Consider the following 19,932-nt stretch of genomic DNA (forward strand, 5'->3'; position numbering starts at 1 on the left):
ACCTAGTGGTTAGAGTGTAGAGGCGGCAGGTAACCTAGTGGTTAGAGTGTAGAGGCGGCAGGTAACCTAGTGGTTAGAGTGTTGGGCCAGTAACTGAATGGTTGCTGGATTAAAAAATGTGTCCCTCTGCCGCTGAGCAAGGCAGTTAACCCACTGTTCGCTGGGCGCTGAAGACATAGATGTTGATTATTCCAGCCCCCAGCACCTCTCTGATTGATAGGTTGGGTTAAATGCAGAAGACACACTTCAGTTGAATGCATTCAGTTGTACAACTGACTAGGTATTCCCCCCCCCCCCCCCCCCCCCCCCCCTAGGTAGCCCGTGACTGTTGAATGCATTCAGCCATAGATGTGTTGCTGTTACTATTCTCTCTGTCTGTCTTACCTCACAGGGAATTACAAATTAATCATTTTACCAGATGTCCTTTCTGGAGAACCACTCAGGAAGAGAGAGAGGAACACAGGCATGAAACACCAAGGAGAGGAAATCACGTGTAGTCTTGTGGTTTCTCGCTGGTGGGAACCATCCTTCTCCTCTTCCTCTTTTCTCCTCCTCTTCCTCCTCTTCCACCTCCTCTTTCCCTGTCGACCATTGGCTCAATGAGGCTAGAGGCAGGGGTGGGTGGAGGGGTGGGCAGAGGGTGGTGGGCGGAGGTCTGAATGGAGACTGTGGGGACTGACCCCGCTAGTAGGGATTAAATTACTCAAACCTCATTCCTAACAACACACACACACACACACACACACACACACACACACGTAACCAAGGGTCTTAGAGTAGAGAGTGAGGTGAAAGGTTACCGGCTGTACCCTCACTCTGTTGTCGTGTGGACTGTTACTACCTACCTAACAACAAAACGTTCCCACAACTTTAGAAAATCATTCCCTTAAGAGTCTCATTTGGTCATTAACTAACGGGTTTACATGGGAATGTTCCCGTGATGTGCAAGGAATATTCTCAAGAGACCATTCCCTTAATGTCAAACATAACTTCCCTAGAACTTGGTTGCCATGTTCTCAGACCCTAAGATGTTTCACGTTCTAGATATGTTTCATGGGAACGTTACAAGAACGTTCATGTGTCCAGTTTTCTGTGGTTTTAGGAGAATATTCCATCAACGTCCCACCAAACATACACAGGATTAAAGGGATACTTTTGAGATTTTAGGAAGGAAACCATTTATCTACTTCCCCAGAGTCAGTTGAACTCGTGGATACTATTTCTTATGAGGGGGACGGTGGCACCTTAATTGGGGGAGGACAGGCTCGTGGTAAAGACTGGATCGGAATCAGTGGAATGGTATCAAATACATCAAACACGTAGTTTCCATGGTTTCTATGGTTTCCATGGTTTCTCTTTGTTTGGTGACATTTCATTTGCTCCTTTCCTGCCATTATTATGAGTCGTTCTCCCCTCAGCAACCACCACTGATGTCTCTTGTGTCCAGTATGAAGGAAGTTAGAGGTAGTTTCGCGAGACAATGCTAACTAGCGTTAGCGCAATGACTAGCAAGAACGATTATGTGTCAAAAGAAAAATGCATTACATCGTGTCTTGTTCCTGTTGCCGAGCCAAATCAAGGCACCTCATTGGTCAACCACTGATCTATTCACAGCTCTTTTGTCTGTTGGCAAGATTACTCACACAGTGCTTTTAAAAAAAATTGAGTTTTCAACTTACAACTTACACATGATAACATTGCGGAAGTTCAATTAAAACAGTCACTATTATTCAACATGTCCTCACCAAGATTCACAGTACTCCGATCTTCCAGCTAGAGCGACCATGTTCATGTCAGGTATCAGTTCATCAGATTCATGACTGGGCTTTTGTTTACTTAATTCAGCGATGTAAAGGGTTTTCTGTATAGTTTTTATAATGTTGATGGAGCATGTTTTAACCTGTTTTAATGATACTCCTGAATCACCAGGATCAATAAAAGTGTGTCTTGAGTGTACTTTTAACAGAGCTGAGACTTACTTCAAAGTGCTGTAAATAATATGGTATATTAACCCACAAAGCTCTGGGTCCCAAGGGATCCTGTTGCAATTTGTCTGTTGCTGTTTTTCTCCCACATTAAAACTTGGATATGAAACTCTGTGTTGTGTATTGTTTTGGTATAACTGCATCATAATTGCTAAGATGATGAAACGTGAGAATGGACAGAAAATGCTACTGTTAATATACACAATGTCCGATTGTCTGAGAATTTGACAACCATAACCTGGGTATGTTATTAGAAGAAGTATGGAGTGTAACTATGGCCTGCTAGTTGGCATGGTCCTGTATGGAGTGTTACTATGGCCTGCTAGTTGACATGGTCCTGTATGGAGTGTTACTATGGCCTGCTAGTTGACATGGTCCTGTATGGAGTGTTACTATGGCCTGCTAGTTGATATGGTCCTGTATGGAGAGTTACTATGGCCTGCTAGTTGGCATGGTCCTGTATGGAGAGTTACTATGGCCTGCTAGTTAATATGGTCCTGTATGGAGAGTTACTATGGCCTGCTAGTTGATATGGTCCTGTATGGAGTGTTACTATGTCCTGCTAGTTGGCAGGGTCCTGTATGGAGTGTTACTATGGCCTGCTAGTTGGCAGAGTCCTGTATGAAGATTTACTATGGCCTGCTAGTTGGCAGGGTCCTGTATGGAGAGTTACTATGGCCTGCTAGTTGATATGGTCCTGACCTGGCAGTGATCTGGGGGTCGCCAGGGTTTAGAATGGCAGCTCACCAACTACACAGAGCCGAGGCCAGGGCCAGAGGGCAGCAGACCAGGGACTGAACACAGAGAAAGAGAGAGAGAGAGACCACCTTTTGCCTTGTCTGTCTGTCTGTCTGTCTCTGTCTCTCTCTCTCTCTCTCTCTCTCTCTGTCTCTGTCTCTCTCTCTCTATCTCTCTCTCTCTGTCTCTCTGTCTCTTACTCTGTCTTTTATTGTTCGCAGCTTATGCCTGCCCATACCAAAACCTACTGCCACCATGGGGCGCTCTGTTCACAATCTTGACATCAGCAAACCGCTCGCCCACACAACGCCATGCACGTTGTCTGGGGTTGTGAGGCCGGTCCGACGTACTGCCAAATTCAATAAAACTACGTTATGGTGGAACATTTTTGAGAAAGATTCAATTCTCTGGCAACAGCTTTGGTGGACATTCTTGCATTCAGCATGTCAATTGCATACTCCCTCAAAACTTGAGACATCTGTGGCATTATGTTATGTGACAAAACTGCACATTTTAGAGTGGTGTTTTATTATCTTGAGCACAAGGTGCACCTGTGTAATGATCATGCTGTTTAATCAGCTTATTGATATGCCACACCTGTCAGGTGGATGGATTATCTTGGCAAAAAAAGAAATGCTCACTAACAGAGATGCAAACAAATTTGTGGGTCTGTTAGGGTTGCTAGGGTCTGTTAGGGTTGCTAGGGTCTGTTAGGGTTGCTAGGGTCTGTTAGGGTAGCTAGGGTCTGTTAGGGTAGCTAGGGTCTGTTAGGGTAGCTAGGGTCTGTTAGGGTTGCAATGATCTGTTAGGGTTGCTATGGTCTGTTAGGGTCTGTTAGGGTAGCTAGGGTCTGTTAGGGTTGCAATGATCTGTTAGGGTTGCTATGGTCTGTTAGGGTCTGTTAGGGTTGCTAGGGTCTGTTAGGGTTGCTAGGGTCTGTTAGGGTTGCTAGGATCTGTTAGGGTTGCAAGGATCTGTTAGGGTTGCTATGGTCTGTTAGGGTTGCTATGGTCTGTTAGGGTTGCTAGGAACTGTTAGGGTTGCAAGGATCTGTTAGTGTAGCTAGGGTCTGTTAGGGTAGCTAGGGTCTGTTAGGGTTGCTAGGCGCTGTTAGGGTTGCTAGGCACTGTTAGGGTTGCAAAGGTCTGTTAGGGTTGCTAGGGTCTGTTAGGGTTGCTAGGGTCTGTTAGGGTTGCGAGGGTCTGTTAGGGTAGCTAGGAACCCGAACTGTAAAGATGATGGACAAAATATGTGTCCGAACAGGACTCAGTCACAAATAATCATTCATTACCAGATAACTTACAGTCGTGGCCAAAAATAATGGTGATTCTCATTTACTTTCAAATTGAACTCACCTGTGATGAGTTGAAGATGCCTGCTGTATAAAAAATCACTCATTTGAATAGAGAAAATGACTCATTCTCCTGTTTTGTGTCACTGTGTGTACCGCAATGAGCATAGACAAAATAAAGAAAACCAGAGAATTATCTGAGGAGGTCAGACACAAGATTATAGTCAAGCATGGACAATCTCATGGCTACAAGTCCATCGCCAGAGACCTTGGTGTTCCTGTTTCCACCGTACCTAATGTTATCAAGACGTTGAAGCCACTGTAGCCAACCTCACTGGACGTGGCCGCGAGAGAAAACTTGATGAAAGATTACAGCGAAGGATTGTTCGAATAGGGGAGAAAGCACCTCGGTCAACTGCCACACAGATTCAAGCTGACCTTCAGACACACAAGGTACGACAGGTTCAACTCGTACCATCCGCCGCCAACTCAATGATAGGGGGTTATATGGTAGGAGACCCAGGAGGACCCCACTGCCGAGAAAAATACATTAAAAAAAGCCTGACTGCAATTCTCCAAAAGACACCTGAACATGACAAAAATCCTTCTGGGAGAATGTCCTGTGGACAGAATGAGACCAAATTATATATATTTTTTTATAAAGTACACCATCTCTATGTTTACAGAAAACAAAATGAAGCTTTCAAATAAAAGAAGACCTTCCCTACAGTCTAACATGGATGGGGTTCAGTGATGTTTTGAGGTTGCTTTGCTGCCTCTGGCTCTGAGTGCCTTGAACGTGTGCATGGCATCATGACATCAGGTGAATACCAAGGTATTTTGGAGCGCCATGTCGGACCCTGTGTCAGAAAGCTGGGTCACCGTCGAAGGTCAAGGGGTCTTCCATCAGGACAATAACCTCAAACACATTTCAAAAAAGCACCCAGGAATAGTTCAAGACAAAACGATGGATTGTTCTGAAGTGGCCAGCAATGAGTCCCGATCTAAATCTCATTTAAAACTTGTGGAGAGATCTGAAAACAGCAGTTAGAAGAAGGCACCCTTCTAATCTGGAAGAACAGGAGCAGTTTGACCAAGAGGAGTAGGCCAAACTGCCAGTACAGAGGTGTAGGAAGCTCATCGTTGGCTACAGGAAGCGCTTGATTGCAGTTATTTAGACCAAAGGCTGTGCTACCAAATTTGAAGTCTAAGGTGTCAATAATTTTGTCAATGGCATTTCTGTTTATTTACTGATTTAAATTGATATATTAAGTTCTGAATCGAAAACAAAGGTTCTGTAATATTAACAGTGAAATAACGAAATGTGGAGACCAAATACTCTGTTCAATTTCAACTTATTTTGATGGAAAATTGTGAGTTACTTGAAAAAAAAAGTGCAAGGTTGCCAATATTTTTGGCCACGACTGTAATGATACATACCATAGCGTCATTCCTAATGCAGTACTGGGATGGTTAGTGTGTTGTTATCCTCTTTTTAGGGATGCCATTTGATCACCACAAAAAAATAATTAGGGGACCGACTGTCTTCTGGTAAGTGTGTGTGTGTGTATGTCTTTTTTCTCAGTTCGTGTTGGGATTTGCTGGTCGGTGACATGCCTCCCCTGCGCCTGGCTCCTTCTAGTGCCGGTTCGGGGAAGTGGGAATTCTAGCCGAGTGGTACGGACATCGCCGACAGAGACCGCAAACACCGAGCACTCCCTTTAAACACGGTCTTATGACTGAGAACCCGCTCACCACTCAAGCAGCTGGCTACGCAAGGCGCAGACACAACAAACACCGGGACATGAACGGTGAGAGGGACATACGCGCACACAAGCTCTCCAGTGACAGTGATAGAGGACTTTAGTGGACACCAGATCCTTGGAGATAACTGTCAGGAATTGGGACAGATAGGCGACATAATTGCAATCTTCCTATGTACCTGACTTACAGGTAAGTTTCTGGCACGTGTATGTGCCTTGTTTAATATGGCCAAGCGCAGTTATGACAGACTTACAACTGTGATGAGTTTTAACTTTAAATTATTGCCGATCATTTAAATTCCCTATCTGTTGGCTTATATGGTTTCCATTAGCTTTGGCTCTTTAAAATACAGTACCAGTCAAAAGTTCTACATTGTATAATAATAGTAAAGACATTACAACTGTTAAATAACACATATGGAATCATGTAGTAACCAAAAAAAGTGTTAAACAAATCAACATATATTATGAGATTCTTCAAAGCAGCCACCTTTTTTGCCTTGATGACAGCTTTGCACACTCTTGACATTCTCTCAACCTGCTTCATGAGGTAGTCACCTGGAATGCATTTCAATTAACAGGTGTACCTTCTTAAAAGTTAATTTGTGGAATTTATTTCCTTCTTAATGCATTTGAGTCAATCAGTTGTGTTGTGACAAGGTAGGGGGGGGGGGGGGGTATACAGAAGATAGCCCTATTAGGTAAAAGACCAAGTCCATATTATGGCAAGAACAGCTCAAATAAGCAAAGAGAAATGACAGTCCATCATTACTTTAAGACATGAAGGTCAGTCAATTCGGAAAACTTTGTGCAGTTACAAAACCCATCAAGCACTATGATGAAACTGTCTCTCATGAGGACCGCCACAGGAAAGGAAGACTCAGAGTTACGTCTGCTGCAGAGGATAAGTTCATTAAGGTTACCAGCCTCAGAAATTGCAGCCCAAATAAATGCTTGACAGAGTTCAATTAACAGACATATCTCAACATCAACTGTTATTTCAATGTGTTATTTCATAGTTTTGATGTCTTCACTATTATTCTACAATGTAGAAAATAGTACAAATAAAGAACAATCCTTGAATGAGTAGGTGTGTCCAAACTTTTGACTGGTACTGTTTGTATGGAATGTATAACATTTATAAAGGTTATGTCTACTGGGTAAGGAACATTTGCTTAGACAGTATATTAGTCATGATCATTATAGGCATAGGCTACATGTATTTGCAACCTGGAATCAGGGGTAGACTTAACATATATAGTACATGTAAATATGGGACACTCCAAAGACTTGTTACGTTTCATATGGTATGTATTCATTTGTGGATGTCCATCATCAATTTCGTATGATATGTTATGAATTATAATTAGTTTTGGCTAACTTTAGCTACGTGGCTAATGCTAACGTTAGCAAGGTGGCTAACGCTAACGTTAGCAAGGTGGCTAACATTATCTAGGCTAGTGGTTAAGGTTGGATTAACCTCTCTAGGGTACGCCCATCTGGCCAACATCCAGTGAGATTGCAGGGCGCCAAATTCAATTACAGAAAGGCTCATTATAAAAAATCAGAAAACAAAACATATTTTACATAGGTTTAAAGATTAACTTCTTGTTAAACCAACCACAGTGTCATATTTATAAAAGGCTTTTCGATGAAAGCATACCTAGTTAGTGCGTTTTCATCCGTAATCCACAGGCTCAAACGCAGTCAAAACAATCAAATAAAAAAATCCAAATTGTATCCGTAAAGTTCATAGAAACATGTCAAACGATGTTTATATTCAATCCTCAGGTTGTTTTTAAGCCTAAATGATCTATAATATTTCAACCGGACAATAACGGCGTCAATATAAAAGGTAAACAAGAAATGCACATGCGCATGAAAAAGCTCTGCGACATGGTAGGATCCACTCGTTCAGACTGGTCTTACTCCCTCATTTATAAGAACTATTTCTAAAGACTGTTGACATCTAGTGGAAGGCATAGGAACTGCAAATGGAGTCCTAAGTCAATGGATACTGTAATGGCATTGAATAGAAAACTACTTCCTGAATGGATTTTTCTCAGGTTTTCACCTGCTAAATCATTTCTGTTATACTCACAGACACTATTTTAACAGTTTTGGAAACTTTAGAGTGTTTCCTATCCAAATCTACCAGTTGTATACATATCATATCTTCTGGGCCCGAGTAGCAGGCCGTTTCATTTGGGAATGCTTTTCATCCAAAATTCCGAAATGCTGCCCCCTACCCTAGAGAGGTTAAGGATAGGGGAAAGGGTTAGCTAACATGCTAAGTAGATGCAAAGTAGATAAAAAGTGGTAAGTAGTTGAAAATATGAAAATCAGCAAAAATGCTGAAGCTGTCAGTGTTATAAGCCTACCAATCCACCAGGGCCAAGCACCCTTCTTTTGTTTTTGCCTTAAAGGGAAACTTCAAGATTTTGTCAATGAAGCCTACTACTACTACTTCCCCAGAGTCAGATGAAATCATGAACACAATTTTTATGTCTCTGCATGTAGTTTGAAGGAAGTTGCTAACTAATGTTAGCGTAATTGCTAACTAGCGATAGCACAATGACTGGCAGTCTACAGTAACTGTTAGCATCCCAAACTATCCCTTTAAGTAACCTTCTGTCTTATGTAACCATACCAAACATAACATATCATGCTATATAATTTTAGTGTCACAGATTCACATTTACTATGCTACTCTACGCTATGCTAGTCTCTGGTGTTTGTGGATTCAAGTTATCAAACACAACAGTGTTGTTCACTGACAACGATGAGACAGCCTATAGGGAGGAGGTCAGAGACCTGGCCGTGTGGTGCCAGGACAACAACCTCTCCCTCAAAATGATCAAGACAAAGGAGATGATTGTTAACTACAGGAAAAGGTGGACGGAGCACGTAGTGGAGCAGGTTGAGAGCTTCAAGTTCCTTGGTGTCCACATCACCAACAAACTATCATGGTCCAAACACACCAAGACAGTCGTGAAGAGGGTACGACAAAGCATATTCCCCATCAGGAGACTGAAAAGATTTGGCATGGGCCCTCAGATCCTCAAAAGGTTCTACAGCTGTACCATCAAGAGGATCCTGACTGGTTGCATCACTGCCTGGTACGGCAACTGCACGGCATCTGACCGCAAGTATCCATTGACTGCTCGCCCTCCGACCGTATGTCCATACGGCCCAGTACATCACTGGGGCCAAGCTTCCTGCCATCCAGGACCTCTATACCAGGCTGTATCAGAGGAAGGCCCAGATTATTGTCAAAGACTCCAGCCAACTTAGTCATAGACTGTTCTTTCTGCTACCGCATGGCAAGTCTAGGTCCAAAAGGCTTCTTAACAGCTTCTACCCCCAAGCCATAAGATTCCTAAACAGCTAATCAAAGGGCTTCCCAGACCTCTCTTTTACGCTGCTGCTACTCTCTGTTTATTATCTACGCATAGCCACTTTAACTCTACCTACATGTACATGTTACCTAAATTACCTCCACTAACCGGTGCCCCCGCACATTGACTCAGTACCGGCACCCCCCTCTATATAGCCTCCACATTGACTCAGTACCGGCACCCCCCTGTATATAGCCTCCACATTGACTCAGTACCGGTACCCCCTGTATATAGCCTCCACATTGACTCAGTACCGGCACCCCCATGTATATAGCCTCCACATTGACTCAGTACCGGTACCCCATGTATATAGCCTCCACATTGACTCTGTGCCGGTTCCCCTGTGTATAGCCTCCACATTGACTCAGTATCTGTACTCCCTGTATATAGCCTCCACATTGACTCAGTACCTGTACTCCCTGTATGTATGTTAAACACTTGTATCTTTCATCAATGTTTATGATAAGTATTTCTGTAATTTGATGTGGCTCTCTGCATTTTCACCGGATGTTTGATTGAGACAATGACTACTGTACATAACGTGCCAATTTCAACTGAAGTTTTTGGACATAAAGATTAACTTTATCGAACAAAACACACATTTATTGTGTAACATGAAGTCCTGCGAGTGCCATCTGATGAAGATCATCACAAGTTAGTGATGAATTTAATCGCTATTTCTGACTTTTGTGAGCTCTCTCCTTTGCTGGAAAATGGCTGTATAGTTTTCTGTGACTAGGCGCTGACCTAACATAATCGCATGGTGTGCTTTCTCCGTAAAGCCCTTTTTGAAATCGGACACTGTGGTTGGATTTAAAAAGAGGTTTATATTTTAAAATGGTGTATAATACTTGTATGTTTGAGGAATTTTAATTGTGAGATTTCTGTTGTTTTGAATTTGGCGCCCTGCAATTTCACTGGCTGTTGTCGAGGTGGGATACAGACCTGGTACCACCAGCGGTGGCATATATACTCAAATTCGGGGTTGAATCTCCTCCTTGTCTCTAAATAATCTCTGTTGCCAGGCAGGAAATGAAGTGACGCAGGCAATAAACTGTTCGTTCTCCCTTAACGTGATCTGACCTGACCTCAGCCCCCTTCCTCACTAATCCACAACTCCCCACCCTTATCAGCCAAGATGTGGTCGTCTCTCCTTCACTCAGTACATTCCAAGCTTAATTGCCTCCACCATATGCATTCCTCCTACAGATAACCATTAACTTCTGGTGTAGACCCTAGACTATGGCACCCCTCATATCTCTATGACAACTAATGATTAATAATATTTAAAGTTTAGAAATCCGAACCCATCAATGCTAATCAGCCTGCAAGGAGCTTTACCTATGAAACAGCCTACAAGGCAGAATCCTGACTTATCAGCCTTTGAGTCTGCTATTGAATCTGATCAGCCTGTCAAAAATAGAGCTCACTCACTTTGTAATTGTAAATATTATCGATAAAACACGAAGTGTTCCTTACAATTACACACATATCAGTTGTGCAAGCTAACAACCAGTGTAGATAACAAGCTAGCTAGCTAGTTATCTAGCTAACAAGACTACCTAGCTAACTAGCTAGCTGGCTCGCTGTGGTCTTGGGGACAGGGCCTGTCAGGTATTGTTCATGGCTTATATGCCCCATAGTTAGCTCTACAGCTCAAGGTAAGGGATATTTAGCTTGCTAACGTTCTAACTTATAAACTGATAATGATTTCCAAACACAAATTAAAGCATGATGTCCGCACTAAATGTACCATCCCTTAGTGTAGCAATCAATAAAAAGGTATAGGCAGATCCACCGTGGGGCGCCGATCCACCGTGGGGCGCCGGTCCACCGTGGGGCTCCGATCCACCGTGGGCTCCGATCCATCATGGGCTCTTCCGCCTCAGTCAAACAGTCAATCTAACATCAATACATCCACTCCTATTTATACAGTTTATCTCGTGATCTCGTTGTGATCTCAACATAACAAGGGAAGCATTTTTTTTTATTCATACGTCCTCTCTGGATTTCCATACGTTAACTAAGTATGGTGTTACAATGAAAAGTTATCCCACCAAGAACTATTCATGAATGTATCTAAGGCAACACTTGATATCATCAGGGATCACAAGTCATTGACTCTGTCAAGTTTTGCACATGTCTATATATTTTTCTAACAGCCAAATAAAATCAATATATGTAGTGACACGGAAAAGGAAAAATATGCCTATAAAGACGTTATAACATGACCTACCCTCCTTGTCTTTGCAGTGACTCCATCTCTGTGGACCCCATCTCTCTGGACCCCATCTCTGTGGACCCCATCTCTGTGGACCCCATCTCTGTGGACCCCATCGCTGCGGACCCCATCTCTGTGGACCCCATCTCTGTTGACCCCATCTCTCTGGACCCCATCTCTGTGGACCCCATCTCTCTGGACCCCATCTCTCTGGACCCCATCTCTGTGGACCCCATCGCTGTGGACCCCATCGCTGTGGACCCCATCTCTGTGGACCCCATCTCTCTGGACCCCATCGCTGTGGACCCCATCGCTGTGGACCCCATCTCTCTGGATCCCATCTCTGTGGACCCCATCTCTCTGGATCCCATCTCTGTGGACCCCATCTCTCTGGATCCCATCTCTGTGGACCCCATCTCTGTGAACCCCATCTCTGTGGACCCCATCTCTGTGGACCCCATCTGCCATCAACATCTACATTTGTCCTTTGACCATTCACTTCCAAGGTCATGTGTCGCCTGTCGATGACCTCGCTGTTCGTCTACTTCTGGTTGGTGGAGAGGGGTCAGTGTGACGCCTTCAGCCTTCAAGACACCATGGGAGAGCTGCACACAGAGTTCGCCGTCAACCTTTACCAAACGCTCACCGAGACAGAGAACAACTCCAACTTGATAGTGTCGCCGGCGAGCGTCTCGCTGTCCTTGGGTCTTCTGCAGCTGGGCGCCCGCGGCAACACGCTGGCGCAACTGGTGGCCGCACTGGGGTATGACATCAACGGTAAGAAATCCCGCCCACCAAGCAGAGCCCCATGGGCTAAAAGGTGAAAGGGCGGTGGCTGAGCACTTTAACTAGCATCTTTAACTAGCATCTTTAACTAGCATCTTTAACTAGCATCTTTAACTAGCATCTTTAACTAGCATCTTTAACTAGCATCTTTAACTAGCATCTTTAACTAGCATCTTTAACTAGCATCTTTAACTAGCATCTTTAACTAGCATCTTTAACTAGCATCTTTAACTAGCATCTTTAACTAGCATCTTTAACTAGCATCTTTAACTAGCATCTTTAACTAGCATCTTTAACTAGCATCTTTAACTAGCATCTTTAACTAGCATCTTTACCAGTGTGGGTTTATTTTGCTCTCCTTTACGGTTTGTTTAAATCAGTCACCTGAGAATACCATTCCCTTAAACTGGTGCCGGGCTGCACAGCTGGTACGGGGTCCTGTGGGACAATTGGCATGGGGGTCCTGTCGGCTGGTAGAGTCTGGAGACTTAATACCTGCCTCTGCTTTGTAATCAGATTATTCAGAGGGTAATACCGAGACACTGGGGTGGAAAGGTCACGGTGTTACACAGGAGTCACTAAACCAGTGAAGTTTAAAAGGTAATGTAGAGAAGGGCGTACTTCAGGTAGAGAGAGAAGGAGGATATTTTATTGATTTATCAGCATACTTGATTGATTAAAAAAAAGGTGAAAGGTGCCAAAGTGAAGAAAAGGTTTCGACTCTAAGGCTGGCTGTGGTATGGACCTGGGCTCGATGTCACATGCCTTTCTCAAAACACTGCATAGATTTTACCGTCATTAGAGAATGTGTCGATACGTTACTGACAGGATGGACATGAAGGCAGCGCTGCTCTGATTAGCTTTTTCCGTTCAAATCTGACCTTAAACATTAGTCCACAATACAGACGACGGATCAGCATCCTAGATAGAGATTGTAACCTCTGCAAATATTGAGGCTTATTCTTTGGCACGTTATTGTGCACATCTTGTTACACATCATGAAATATTGTAGGCAAAAATCACAGACGATAGCAAAATAGAACTCAATCGAGCTTTACATTTTATTTTAATATGATTCAAATAAACTCAGCAAAAGAAAAGAAACGTCCTCTTTCTGTCAACTGTGTTATTTTCAGCAAACGAAACGTGTAAATATTTGTATGAACATGACAAGATTCAACAACTGAGACATAAACTGAACAAGTTCCACAGACATGTGACTAACAGAAATTAAATAATGTGTCCCTGAACAAAGGGGGGGGTTCAAAATCAAAAGTAACAGTCAATATCTGATGTGGCCACCAGCTGCATTAAGTACTGCAGTGCATCTCCTCCTCATGGACTGCACCAGATTTGCCAGTTCTTGCTGTGAGATGTTACCCCACTCTTCCACCAAGTCACCTGCAAGTTCCCAGACATTTCTGGGGGGAATGGCCCTAGCCCTCACCCTCCGATCCAACAGGTCCCAGACGTGCTCAATGGGATTGAGATCCGGGCTCTTCGCTGGCCATGGCAGAACGCTGACATTCCAGTCTTGCAGGAAATCATGCACAGAACCAGCAGCATACCACCCTGCATCCCACTGCGGGCTTGCTTCCGAAGCTAAGCAGGGTGAGTCCTGGTCAGTCCCTGGCTGGGAGACCAGATGCTGCTGGAAGTGGTGTTGGAAGGCCAGTAGGAGGCACTCTTTCCTCTGGTCTAAAAAAAAATAAAAAAATATCCCAATACTCCAGGGCAGTGATTGGGGACACTGCCCTGTGTAGGGTGCCGTCTTTCGGATGGGACTTTAAACAGGTGTCCTGACTCTCTGAGGTCATTAAAGATCCTATGGCACTTATCGGAAGAGTAGAGGTGTTAACCCTGGTGTCCTGGCTAAATTCCCAATCTGTCCCTCATACCATCACGGTCACCTAATAATCCCCAGCTTACAATTGGCTCACTCATCACCATCCTCTCCCCTGTAACTATTCCCCAGGTTGTTGCTGTAAATGAGAATGTGTTCTCAGTCAACTTACCTGGTAAAATAAAAAGAATGGCTGGTGGCATTGTCATGCTGGAGGGTCATGTCAGGATGAGCCTGCAGGAAGGGAACCACATGAGGGAGAAGGATGTCTTCCCTGTAACGCACAGCGTTGAGATTGCCTGCAATGACAACAAGCTCAGACTGATGATGCTGTGACACAGCGCCCCAGACCATGACGGACCCTCCACTTCCAAAAATCCTACAATGTGATTTTCTGGATTTTTTCCCCCTCATTTTGTCTGTCATAGTTGAAGTGTACCTATGATGAAAATTACAGGCCCCTCATCTTTTTAAGTGGGAGAACTTGCACAATTGGTGGCTGACTAAATACTTTTTTGCCCCACTGTACATACAGTACATACACACGTTATATTTATACATACAGTGCCTTGCGAAAGTATTCAGCCCCCTTGAACTTTGCGACCTTTTGCCACATTTCAGGCTTCAAACATAAAGAGATAAAACTGTATTTTTTTGTGAAGAATCAACAACAAGTGGGACACAATCATGAAGTGGAACGACATTTATTGGATATTTCAAACTTTTTTAACAAATCAAAAACTGAAAAATTGGGCGTGCAAAATTATTCAGCCCCCTTAAGTTAATACTTTGCCCTTAACCATTAGTGGGGAATATTTATCTTCTTAAAATCTGATTTTACCTCTAACCATAGCACACTGCTAACCCTAACTACACTGCTAACCTTATGCCTAACCCTAACCACACTGCTAACCATAACCACACTGCTAACCTTAACCACACTGCTAACCTTATGCCTAACCCTAACCACACTGCTAACCTTATGCCTAACCCTAACCACACTGCTAACCCTAACCACACTGCTAACCTTATACCTAACCCTAACCACACTGCTAACCTTATGCCTAACCCTAACCACACTGCTAACCTTATGCCTAACCCTAACCACACTGCTAACCCTATCCACACTGCTAACCTTATACCTAACCCTAACCACACTGCTAACCTTATGCCTAACCCTAACCACACTGCTAACTCTAACCACACTCTAACCTTATACCTAATCCTAACCACACTGCTAACCTTAAGCCTAACCCTAACTACACTGCTAACCTTACGCCTAACCCTAACCTAAAATGAAAATCAAAAAGCTAATTTAGTGGGAACCAAGCCACTGATTCCATTTCCGGTCTACCCAGATATGCAGGTGCAGGACTTCCTGTTGCGGTCGCAGGGGGATGTGGGTAACTCCAGTCACGGGGTGCGGCTCCGGCAGGCCTGCGTTCTATTCGTCCAGAGCGGCGTCCAGCTACTTCCTGTTTTTACCCAGCATGCAGCAGCCTTGGGCAACAGCAGTCTGGTGCGAGCCAACTTCAGCCAGCCCAACCACACCCGAAGCCAGCTGCAACAGTGGGGACGTAACCACGGCACCGGTGAGCCGCTCCAGTCCGGTGGCAGCGGGGAGCTGTTTGGGTCTGGCGAGGCCCAGGAAGAGACCTCGTTGTGGGGCCAGCGGCTGCAGATGGCCCTGGTCAACACTGTAAACTTCCGGGGCGTGTGGCAGAAACAGTTCCTCTTCACAGACACCCAGAACCTTCCCTTCACCCTGTCGGACGGCAGCACCATCAAGGTGCCCATGATGCACCAGGCCACAGAGGTCAACTTTGGTAAGTGAGAAGAGACAACGGCAATATCTTTCTCTCTGTCTCTCCCTTTGGCTGTGGCTTACAGTCAATCCATCAGGCACCACACCGCATTTAGCTTAATGGTAGAGTTGGAGTTTTGGTTCGTACTACAATAATCTAGATCATTTGACATTGTACAATTGTAAAGTACAAGTGTTTAGTGTTTCTGCATCGCTTGGTCTTTGGGGGTTCTAGGCTGGGTATCTGTAAAACCCTGACAACTGCTAATGTCAAAAAGGGCTTCTAAAATCCATATGATTGATTATCCTGTGTCCTTATTTAAGCGGGTCCCTCTCTTTGTTTCCCTTCTATGTGTAGGTCAGTTCCGCACCTTGTCTGATCAGCGCTACACAGTTCTGGAGCTGCCGTACCTGGGCCGCTCCCTCGGTCTGCTGGTAGCTCTGCCCAGCGACAGGAAGACGCCACTGTCCTCTCTGGAATCCCAGCTAACTCCCAGCGCTGTGGCCACCTGGGACACTGGCCTCCGTAGAACCAAGATGGATGTCTTTCTCCCCAGGTAGCCTACACACATCAATATGATTTCATTTGAAAACATTTCTTATACCAGGTTAGTATCACTGATGTAAAACATTTCCTAGCCCAAAGTGGCTTCCGTTCCCTGTATCCTAACGGACGTTTGCTAAGAGGGATACCCAAAGTGGCTTCCGTTCCCTGTATCCTAACGGACGTTTGCTAAGAGGGATACCTGGGACAGCCCAACTTCACGTCATTGAAGGTGACATTTAAAACGGTTTAGGGTTAGGTAAGGATTATAGTTTAGGGTATTTTGTATTTATTATGGATACCCATTAGCTGCTGCCAAAGCATCAGTTACTCTTCCTGGGTTCAAACAAAATTAACCATTTTAAAAACATTACAATACATTCACAGATTTCACAACACACTGTGTGCCCTCAGACCCCTACTCCACCATTACCACATGTCTACAGTACTAAATCCATGTGTATGTATAGTGAGTATGTTATCGTGTTTGTGTGTCTGTGCCAATGTTTGTGTTGCTTCACAGTCCCCGCTGTTCCATAAGGTGTTTTTTAAATCTGTTTTTTAAAATCTAATTTTACAGCTTGCATCAGTTACTTGATGTAGAATAGGGTTCCATGTAGTCATGGCTCTATGTAGTACTGTGGAATAGAGTTCCATGTAGTCATGGCTCTATGTAGTACTGTGGAATAGAGTTCCATGTAGTCATGGATCTATGTAGTACTGTGGAATAGAGTTCCATGTAGTCATGGCTCTACGTAGTACTGTGGAATAGAGTTCCATGTAGTCATGGCTCTATGTAGTACTGTGGAATAGAGTTCCATGTAGTCATGGCTCTATGTAGTACTGTGGAATAGAGTTCCATGTAGTCATGGCTCTATGTAGTACTGTGGAATAGAGTTCCATGTAGTCATGGATATATGTAGTACTGTGGAATAGAGTTCCATGTAGTCATGGCTCTACGTAGTACTGTGGAATAGAGTTCCTTGTAGTCATGGCTCTATGTAGTACTGTGGAATAGAGTTCCATGTAGTCATGGCTCTATGTAGTACTGTGGAATAGAGTTCCATGTAGTCATGGCTCTATGTAGTACTGTGGAATAGAGTTCCATGTAGTCATGGATCTATGTAGTACTGTGGAATAGAGTTCCATGTAGTCATGGCTCTATGTAGTACTGTGGAATAGAGTTCCATGTAGTCATGTCTCTATGTAGTACTGTGGAATAGAGTTCCATGTAGTCATGGCTCTATGTAGTACTGTGGAATAGAGTTCCATGTAGTCATGTCTCTATGTAGTACTGTGGAATAGAGTTCCATGTAGTCATGGCTCTATGTAGTACTGTGGAATAGAGTTCCATGTAGTCATGGCTCTATGTAGTACTGTGTGCCTCCCATAGTCTGTTCTGGACTTGGGGACTGTGAAGAGACCTCTGGTGGCATGTCATGTGGGGTATGAATGGGTGTCATCGTCATCCCGAGTATACCATAGCATTTACCATGTCCTAACCTCCATGATGACTGATCTAGTGTGGCGAAACAGGAAAACGGTAGTGTAATGCACTGTCATTTAACAGGTTTAAAATGCAGAACAGGTTCAACCTGAGGTTGATTCTGCCGTCAATGGGGGTCAGTGACGCCTTCAATCCAATGGCAGCAGACTTCACTGGACTCTCAGGTACAGAACACTTAAACTGCCTTTTCCTGGTTTAATGTGAGATTAGGATTGGGGTCAAATTCCATTTCAATTTGTGTCAATTCAAGACGTAAACTGAAATTTGCTTTTCAACGAGGAACATTGTCAAAATGTGGAATTTGGTTTACTTTCTGAGTTGAGCTATAAAAGCCTGTATGAGACTCCATGTCATCCTCAGTACCCTGCAGATGATTGTCCAGTACTTACAGCATTGTGTTTGTTATCTCTCCACAGCAGAGGAGGGCCTGTATGTGTCAGATGCCTTTCATGAGGCCAGGATAGAGGTAACAGAGGACGGGACCAAAGCAGCGGCAGTAACATCTATGGTGCTACTCAAACGATCCCGAGCTCCCGTCTTCAAAGCAGACAGACCTTTCTTCTTCCTCCTGCGACAAGTCAGCACAGGTAGGAGGCCTACCATACAAAATAATTAACAGATGGCTTACATATGCAATAAGGCCCGAGGGGGGTGTGGTATATGGCCAATATACCACGGCTAAGGGCTGTTCTTATGTAAGATGGCTGTATGTGGATACAGCCATTAGCCGTGGTATATTGGCCATATACCACAAACCCCTGAGGTGCCTTATTGCTATTATAAACTGGTTACCAACGTAATTAGAGCAGTAAAATGTCTTTTTTTGTCATACCTGTGGTATACGGTCTGATATACCACGGCTTTCAGCCAATCAGTATTCAGGACTCAAACCATCCACTAATATTCAACACAGTAAAAGAAGCATGCTATAGCTGCGTTTACACAGGCAGCCCAATTCTGATCTTTTGCCACCGATAGTATTTTTGATCAATCAGATCAGGAGCAGATCAGATTCGGGTTGCCTGTGTAAACGCAGCCTTAGTCGGAGTGTTGTACTGCCGTTACAGCATTGCCTTGTTAGTTTGGCCTTCTATTAATCTCTCCATCTCTCCCTCTCTCCAGGATCTGTTCTATTTATGGGGCGTGTGGTGAATCCAGCTGATCAGGCACCCTAGAACCCCCTTACCTCCACCCTAGAACCCCCTTACCTCCACGCTAGAAACCCCTTACCTCCACCCTAGGACCCCTTACCTCCACTCTAGAACCCCCTTACCTCCACCCTAGGACTCCCTTACCTCCACCCTAGGACCCCCTTACCTCTACCCTAGAACCCCCTTACCTCTACCCTAGAACCCCCTTACCTCTACCCTAGAACCCCCTTACCTCCACCCTAGGACCCCCTTACCTCTACCCTAGAACCCCCTTATCTCCACCCTAGGACCCTCTTACATCCAACCTAGGACCTCCACCCTAGAACCCCCTAACCTCCACCTTAGGACCCCCACCAACATACCCTACCCCCGCTCATATTCAACCCCAACACACTACCCATATTTATTGGGGACCAGAGGTTTCCAGACATCAGGAAGAGGGACAATATTTGTTGTACATATCTGTAAATAAAATGTAAATAAATATGTGTTTTGCACCCAAAGTGTCTTGGTCATTTACTTCTGTAGCGTAGGACTACTGGCTATTTCCTGGTTGATCCATGGTCACGGAGAGGATTCAGAAACTCTCACATCCACAAAATTAATAACACTAATTTCTCATAGTTGACTTGTGGAAAAATATTTCTGTTAATACAGTTGATCGTCATGCAGTTGAAGTCGGAAGTTTACATAAACCTTAGCCAAATACATTTAAACTCAGTTTTCACAATTCCTGACATTTAATCCCTGTAAAAGTTCCCTGTCTTAGGTCTGTTAGCACCACCACTTTATCTTAAGAATGTGAATTGTCAGAATAATAGTAGAGAATGATTTATTTCAGCTTTTATTTCTTTCATCACATTCCCATTGGGTCAGAAGTTTACAATCACTCAATTAGTAT

General features: G+C 44.0%; 1 protein-coding gene across 1 annotated transcript; it reads left to right on the forward strand.

The window, feature by feature from the left end:
* The first annotated feature begins 11,905 nt into the window (after positions 1 to 11,905).
* On the forward strand, positions 11,906 to 19,121 carry LOC139380693 (serpin peptidase inhibitor, clade E (nexin, plasminogen activator inhibitor type 1), member 3). The gene is made up of 6 exons (XM_071123628.1): positions 11,906 to 12,173; positions 15,384 to 15,851; positions 16,188 to 16,386; positions 17,944 to 18,044; positions 18,297 to 18,467; positions 19,003 to 19,121. Exons 1-6 carry the CDS (start codon positions 11,906 to 11,908, stop codon positions 19,053 to 19,055), a joined length of 1,260 nt encoding a protein of 419 aa, XP_070979729.1. The 3' UTR covers positions 19,056 to 19,121.
* Positions 19,122 to 19,932: the final 811 nt, after the last annotated feature.

The sequence above is a fragment of the Oncorhynchus clarkii genome, chromosome 22, assembly GCF_045791955.1.
Source record: "Oncorhynchus clarkii lewisi isolate Uvic-CL-2024 chromosome 22, UVic_Ocla_1.0, whole genome shotgun sequence".
NCBI lineage: Eukaryota > Metazoa > Chordata > Actinopteri > Salmoniformes > Salmonidae > Oncorhynchus > Oncorhynchus clarkii.